Raw genomic sequence first — 8,515 nt, forward strand, 5'->3', positions numbered from 1 at the left:
TTACTTCGTCACACAAGTCTCCTTTCAAAGCACACTCACTCTCACCGCCCTCTTCACCCCAACATTCTCTCTTCTTTTCTGAAAACCAATACAAATCTTCACCTTCGCCTCCACAAGATAATGATCAGACATCCCTTCAGTTGCACCTCTCAGCACATTAGCATCCAAAAGTCTCTTTTCCGCGCGCCTGTCAATTAACATGTAATCCAACAACGGTCTCTGGCTATCTCTCCTACTTACATATGTATACTTATGTATATCTCGCTTTTTAAACCGGATATTCCCAATCACCAGTGCGTTTTTAGCACATAAATCTACAAGCTCTTCACCATTTCCATTTACACCACTGAATACCCCATGTATACCAATTATTCCTTCAACTGCCACATTACTTAACTTTGCATTCAAATACCCCATCACTATAACTATATATATATATATATATATATATATATATATATATATATATATATATATATATATATATATATATATATATATATATATATATAAATATATTTTTTTTTCTTTGTCGCTGTCTCCCGCGTTTGCGAGGTAGCGCAAGGAAACAGACGAAAGAAATGGCCCAACCCACTCCCATACACATGTATATACATACGTCTACACACGCAAATATACATACCTACACAGCTTTCCATGGTTTACACCAGACGCTTCACGTGCCCTGATTCAATCCACTGACAGCACGTCAACCCCGGTATACCACATCGATCCAATTCACTCTATTCCTTGCCCTCCTTACACCCTCCTGCATGTTCAGTCCCCGATCACACAAAATCTTTTTCACTCCATCTTTCCACCTCCAATTTGGTCTCCCACTTCTCCTCGTTCCCTCCACCTCCGACACATATATCCTCTTGATCAATCTTTCCTCACTCATTCTCTCCATGTGCCCAAACCATTTTAAAACATAATCTTCTGCTCTCTCAACCACGCTCTTTTTATTTCCACACATCTCTCTTACCCTTACGTTACTTACTCGATCAAACCACCTCACACCACACATTGTCCTCAAACATCTTATTTCCAGCACATCCATCCTCCTGCGCACAACTCTATCCATAGCCCACGCCTCGCAACCATACAACATGGTTGGAACCACTATTCCTTCAAACATACCCATTTTTACTTTCGAGATAATGTTCTCGACTTCCACACATTCTTCAAGGCTCCCAGGATTTTCGCCCCCTCCCTCACCCTATGATCCACTTCCGCTTCCATGGTTCCATCCGCTGCCAGATCCACTCCCAGATATCTAAAACACTTTACTTCCTCCAGTTTTGCTCCATTCAAACGTACCTCCCAATTAACTTGACCCTCAACCCTACTGTACCTAATAACCTTGCTCTTATTCACATTTACTCTCAACTTTCTTCTTTCACACACTTTACCAAACTCAGTCATAAGCTTCTGCAGTTTTTCACATGAATCAGCCACCATCGCTGTATCATCAGCGAACAACAACTCACTCACTTCCCAAGCTGTCACATTCACAACAGACTTCATACATGCCCCTCTTTCCAAAAGTCTTGCATTCACCTCCCGAACAACCCCATCCATAAACAAATTAAACAACCATGGAGACATCACACACCCCTGCCGCAAACCTACATTCACTGAGAACCAATCACTTTCCTCTCTTCCTACACGTACACATGCCTTACTTTTTTTTTTTTTCTTTTTTGCTTTGTCGCTGTCTCCCGCGTTTGCGACGTAGCGCAAGGAAACAGACGAAAGAAATGGCCTAACCCACCCCCATACACATGTATATACATACGTCCACACACGCAAATATACATACCTACACAGCTCTCCATGGTTTATCCCAGACGCTTCACATGCCTTGATTCAATCCACTGACAGCACGTCAACCCGGTATACCACATCGCTCCAATTCACTCTATTCCTTGTACTCCTTTCACCCTCCTGCATGTTCAGGCCCCGATTACACAAAATCTTTTTCACTCCAACTTTCCACCTCCAATTTGGTCTCCCTCTGCTCCTCGTACCCTCCACCTCCGACACATATATTCTCTTGGAAAATCTTTCCTCACTCATTCTCTCCATGTGCCCGAACCATTTCAAAACACCCTCTTCTGCTCTCTCAACCACGCTCTTTTTATTTCCACACATCTCTCTTACCCTTACGTTACTTACTCGATCAAACCACCTCACACCACACATTGTTCTCAAACATCTCATTTCCAGCACATCCATCCTCCTGCGCATAACTCTATCCATAGCCCACGCCTCGCAACCATACAACATTGTTGGAACCACTCTTCCTTCAAACATACCCATTTTTGCTTTCCGAAATAATGTTCTCGACTTCCACACATTCTTCAAGGTTCCAGAATTTTCGCCCCCTCCCCCACCCTATGATCCACTTCCGCTTCCATGGTTCCATCCGCTGCCAGATCCACTCCCAGATATCTAAAACACTTCACTTCCTCCAGTTTTTCTCTATTCAAACTCACCTCCCAATTGACTTGACCCTCAACCCTACTGTACCTAATAACCTTGCTCTTATTCACATTTACTCTTAACTTTCTTCTTTCACACACTTTACCAAACTCAGTCACCAGCTTCTGCAGTTTCTCACATGAATCAGCCACCAGCGCTGTATCATCAGCGAACAACAGCTGACTCACTTCCCAAGCTCTCTCATCCCCAACAGACCTCATACTTGCCCCTCTTTCCAAAACTCTTGCATTCACCTCCCTAACCACCCTATCCATAAACAAATTAAACAACCATGGAGACATCACACACCCCTGCCGCAAACCTACATTCACTGAGAACCAATCACTTTCCTCTCTTCCTACACGTACACATGCCTTACATCCCCTATAAAAACTTTTCACTGCTTCTAACAACTTGCCTCCCACACCATATATTCTTAATACCTTCCACAGAGCATCTCTATCAACTCTATCATATGCCTTCTCCAGATCCATAAATGCTACATACAAATCCATTTGCTTTTTTAAGTATTTCTCACATACATTCTTCAAAGCAAACACATGAACCACAAATCCTCTACCACTTCTGAAACCACACTGCTCTTCCCCAATCTGATGCTCTGTACATGCCTTCACCCTCTCAATCAATATCCTCCCATATAATTTACCAGGAATACTCAACAAACTTATACCTCTGTAATTTAAGCATTCACTCTTATCCCCTTTGCCTTTGCACAATGGCACTATGCACGCATTCCGCCAATCCTCAGGCACTTCACCATGAGTCAGACATACATTAAATAACCTTACCAACCAGTCAACAATACAGTCACCCCCTTTTTTAATAAATTCCACTGCAATACCATCCAAACCTGCTGCCTTGCCGGCTTTCATCTTCCGCAAAGCTTTTACTACCTCTTCTCTGTTTACCAAATCATTTTCCCTAACCCTCTCACTTTGCACACCACCTCGACCAAAACACCCTATATCTGCCACTGTATCATCAAACACATTCAAAAAACCTTCAAAATACTCCCTCCATCTCCTTCTCACATCACCACTACTTGTTTTCACCCCCCTATTTGCGCCCTTCACTGAAGTTCCCATTTGCTCCCTTGTCTTACGCACTTTATTTACCTCCTTCCAGAACATCTTTTTATTCTCCCTAAAATTTAATGATACTCTCTCACCCCAACTCTCATTTGCCCTTTTTTTCACCTCTTGCACCTTTCTCTTGACCTCCTGTCTCTTTCTTTTATACATCTCCCACTCAATTTCACTTTTTCCTCTCAAAAATCGTCCAAATGCCTCTCTCTTCTCTTTCACTAGTACTCTTACTTCTTCATCCCACCACACACTACCCTTTCTAATCAACCCACCTCCCACTCTTCTCATGGCACAAGCATCTTTTGCGCAATCCATTACTGATTCCCTAAATACATCCCATTCCTCCCCCACTCCCCTTACTTCCATTGTTCTCACCTTTTTCCATTCTGTACTCAGTCTCTCCTGGTACTTCCTCACACAAGTCTCCTTCCCAAGCTCACTTACTCTCACCACCCTCTTCACCCCAACATTCACTCTTCTTTTCTGAAAACCCATACAAATCTTCACCTTAGCCTCCACAAGATAATGATCAGACATCTCTCCAGTTGCACCTCTCAGTACATTAACATCCAAAAGTCTCTCTTTCGCGCGCCTGTCAATTAACACGTAATCCAATAACGCTCTCTGGCCATATCTCCTACTTACATAAGTATACTTATGTATATCTCGCTTTTTAAACCAGGTATTCCCAATCATCAGTCCTTTTTCAGCACATAAATCTACAAGCTCTTCACCATTTCCATTTACAACACTGAACACCCCATGTATACCAATTATTCCCTCAACTGCCACATTACTCACCTTTGCATTCAAATCACCCATCACTATAACCCGGTCTCGTGCATCAAAACCACTAACACACTCATTCAGCTGCTCGCTAAACACTTGCCTCTCATGATCTTTCTTCTCATGCCCAGGTGCATATGCACCAATTATCAACCATCTCTCTCCATCAACTTTCAGTTTTACCCAAATTAATCGAGAATTTACTTTCTTACATTCTATCACATACTCCCACAACTCCTGTTTCATTAGTATTGCTACTCCTTATGGAGTAGCATGTACAGAGCATCAGATTGTGGAAGAGGAGAGCTGTTTCAGAAGTGGTTGAGGATTTGTGGATCAGGTGTTTGCTTTGAAGAATGTTTTATGAGAAATACTTTGAAAAACAAATGGATTTGTATGTAGCATTTATGGATCTGGAGAAGGCATATGATAGAGTTGATGGAAATGCTCTGTGGAAGGTACTAAGAATATATGGTGTGGGAGGCAAGTTGTTAGAAGCAGTGAAAAGTTTTTATCGAGGATGTAAGGTATGTGTACGTGTAGGAAGAGAGGAAAGTGATTGCTTGTCAGTGAATGTAGTTTTGCCTCAGGGGTGTTTGATGTCTCCATGGTTGTTTAATTTGTTTATGGATGGGGTTTTTAGGGAGGTGAATGCAAGAGTTTTGTTAAGAGTGGCAAGTATGCAGTCTGTTGTGGATGAGAGAGCTTGGGAAGTGAGTCAGTTGTGGTTCACTGACGATACATCGTTGGTGGCTGATTCATGTAAGAAACTGCAGAATCTAGTGACTGAGTTTGGTAAAGGTTGTGAAAGAAGAAAGTTAAGAGTAAATATGAATAAGAGCAAGGTTATTAGGTACAGTAGGGTTGAGAGTCAAGTCAATTGGGAGGTGAGTTTGAATGGAGAGAAACTGGAGGAAGTAAAGTGTTTTAGATATCTGGGAGTGGATCTGGCAGCGGATGGAACCATGGAAGCGGAAGTGAATCATAGGGTGGGGTAGGGGGTGAAAATTCTGGGAGCCTTGAAGAATGTTTGGAAGTCGAGAGCATTAGCTCTGAAAGCAAAAATGGGTATGTTTGAAGGAATAGTGGTTCCAACAATGTTGTATGGTTGCTAGGCGTGGGCTATGGATAGAGTTGTGCGCAGGAGGGTTGATGTGCTGGAAATGAGATGTATGAGGACAATATGTGGTGTGATGTGGTTTGATCGAGTAAGTAATGTAATTGTGAGAGAGATGTGTGGAAATAAAAAGAGCGTGGTTGAGAGAGCAGAAGAGGGTGTTTTGAAATGGTTTGGGCACATGGAGAGAATGAGTGAGGAAAGATTGACCAAGAGGATATATGTGTCGGAGGTGGACTGAACGAGAAGTGGGAGCCTAAATTGGAGGTCGAAAGATGGAGTAAAAAAGATTTTGAGTGATCGGGGCCTGAACATGCAGGAGGGTGAAAGGCGTGCAAGGAATAGATTGAATTGGATCGATATGGTATACCGGGGTTGACGTGCTGTCAGTGGATTAAATCTGGGCATGTGAAGCGTCTGGGGTAAACCATGGAAAGTTTTGTGGGTCCTGGATGTGGAAAGGGAGCTGTGGTTTCTGTGCATTATTACATGACAGATAGATACTGAGTGTGAACGAATGGGGCCTTTGTTGTCTTTTTCTAGCGCTACCTCGCACACATGAGGGGGGAGGGGAATGGTATTCCATATGTGGCGAGGTGGCGATGGGAATGAATAAAGGCAGACAGTGTGAATTGTGTGCCTGGGTATATATGTATGTGTCTGTGTGTGTATATATATGTGTACATTGAGATGTATAGGTATGTATATTTGCGTGAGTGGACGTGTATGTATATACATGTGTATGGGTGTGGGTTGGGCCGTTTCTTTCGTCTGTTTCCTTGCGCTACCTCGCAAACGTGGGAGACAGCGACAAAGCAAAATATATAAGTAAATGAATAATATATATATTCATTTATTTATCATACTAGCTTAAGGTAGGTGTCTAACTGATCTACCAACACCAGAGTTGGAATAAAAATTAATTGAACTGTAGGCAGACATCCCCGACTGAGATATAATCTTATGCACCTTTGGAAGAGTCATTATTGGTGAGGTGAGGAGTTTGCAGATGAATATCTCTTGTCTTTGGTGTATGCTTTATTCTCATCTATCTTTTTATATTGCGACAAATATTCTTTCCCAAATGAACATCCACTTACATATCAGTTATAGATATCCAGCCCTATCTATGATAAATAATATACTTTGATGCATGGAGGATTACCTTGTACCGCAAAAAAGTAATTATTGGAAGTTTCCTCTGCTATGTGTAAACATATACATTCCTATGTGTTTCATATAAGTATGTTGCTTTATTCAAGTTCATCATTGTCTAACGAAAATTGAACACAAGTATTTGCTTCTGCAGGTCGTGGCTGGTAAACCGGAGACTGAGATGATGAGACTTGTAACCTCCAGATTTGATCTGGAGAATGGCCCACTCTGGCGCGCTCGACTGATGCCTTGTGGCCCTGCAGACCCATACCCAGTACCCCACATAAAGAACCAGTTCCCTCACCAGTATATCCTAATTTTCTCATTCTGCCACTCAACAGCTGATGGTATGATAACGCTCATGGTTTTCAGTTTGATAATGAAATTTCTTCAGGATTTCATGAAGGGAGTTCCCATCGACGATGGACAGTTAGGAAAAATTGTCAGTCACAGTCATTCAGAGCAGATCGAGAAAATGTTGATGGAAGACCTGAAGAAGGATCCTGAAAGATTTGATACTTTACAGAGGGACCTAGCAGATAAACAGTTCAAGTCCCTTCTTGATGAAGCCTTTGGGGTTCCAGAAGTAACACACCCAACAGTAGAATCTATACACACCGTTATGGATAAATCCACTGTGGACAAATTTATGAGGAAGTGTCGCAACGTTGGTATAACCTTCAATTCAGGGTTTACGTGTGTGATAAATACGGCCTTAGTAGAGCTAGTACAGGAGGCGGGAGTGGTGCGAGACATGTACAGAGTCACCAGTCGCCACGTCATAGACGAGCGTCGCTATTGGGGTGGTGACCCTTTCAAAGATTTTGGTTGCCATGTTGGTGCAATGTCACACAGCATGGTAACTCCTCATAACATTAGACAAAACTTCTGGGAATACGCAAAAGTGTTCGGTAAGGAGTTTCGTGAGAAACTAAGAGGTAATTATCATTTCTTTGAGAGAATTCTCAAAGCCAGGAGCTTACCAAAAGATTTCACCTACGATTCGTATTACGCTACACCACCCCCGCTTCTCTACGACTACCTGATTAGTTATATGTATAATTCTAACTTTAGCAGGATAGAGCTATATGATCACCTACATTTGACAGACTTTCGGTCTTATGTACTTATACACAATTGCGAATATTCCAATCAACACACTATTTTAACCTTACATGACACTTTCTATGAGTTTACCTATTCCACGGGTCGCATGACTCAAGAAACTGCGCAAAAATTTCATGACAAAGTGCTTACTGTTCTGAATGACTTGGCTAATATATAGTGGTCAACTGGGTCCACAATTCAGAATGTCGGGACATTTTAACAGGAAAATAAGTGTACCTCTTTTCCTCTGATCCAGTGATCAGAAAGTGAGTCAGAGTATGACCCACAGTTATTGAGATTATTACAAAGTATTTGTTTTTATGGAAGGAGTTGTATAATACTTTGAGTTCTGAGAGTGAAGTGAACTCAAAGTTAAGAAATTAAGCAGAAACATTCAATTTGGTATATGAATGTAAAAGCAGATAAATATGTATATGTATGACTTACCCATCCCTCCAGATGAATCATTCATAAACAAACAGCAGCTTTTCAATATCCTCAACCTATGAAACTAATCAACCAGACTCCCAACAGCAGCACCTACTGGAACACGCTTCACGAGCTATGTTCTGATCACATGCACATCCTCATAAATCTCCATCCAGCCTACCCAATCCTTCCAAGTCTATACAACTAAAAAAGACTTTTCACAAATACAGGAAAACAGACTGGCCAGCATTCGCATAGCAAGTACACACATACGAAACTCCAGAACTCCAATATAAATGATTTTTCATCCCTAGACCATGTGATCTTACAC

The 8,515-nt window shown here is 41.8% G+C and overlaps 1 protein-coding gene across 1 annotated transcript in view; it reads left to right on the forward strand.

The window, feature by feature from the left end:
* The window catches only part of LOC139749696 (uncharacterized), a 72,435-nt gene extending 64,204 nt beyond the window's left edge, over window positions 1-8,231 (forward strand). Inside the window, exon 2 of the mRNA XM_071663852.1 lies at window positions 6,803-8,231. Coding sequence (XP_071519953.1) covers window positions 6,830-7,933 — 1,104 coding nt within the window. The 5' untranslated portion in view covers window positions 6,803-6,829 and the 3' untranslated portion in view covers window positions 7,934-8,231. The remainder of the gene's footprint in view (window positions 1-6,802) is intronic.
* Window positions 8,232-8,515: the final 284 nt, after the last annotated feature.

Source organism: Panulirus ornatus, chromosome 8 (genome assembly GCF_036320965.1).
Source record: "Panulirus ornatus isolate Po-2019 chromosome 8, ASM3632096v1, whole genome shotgun sequence".
Classification (NCBI taxonomy): Eukaryota; Metazoa; Arthropoda; class Malacostraca; order Decapoda; family Palinuridae; genus Panulirus; species Panulirus ornatus.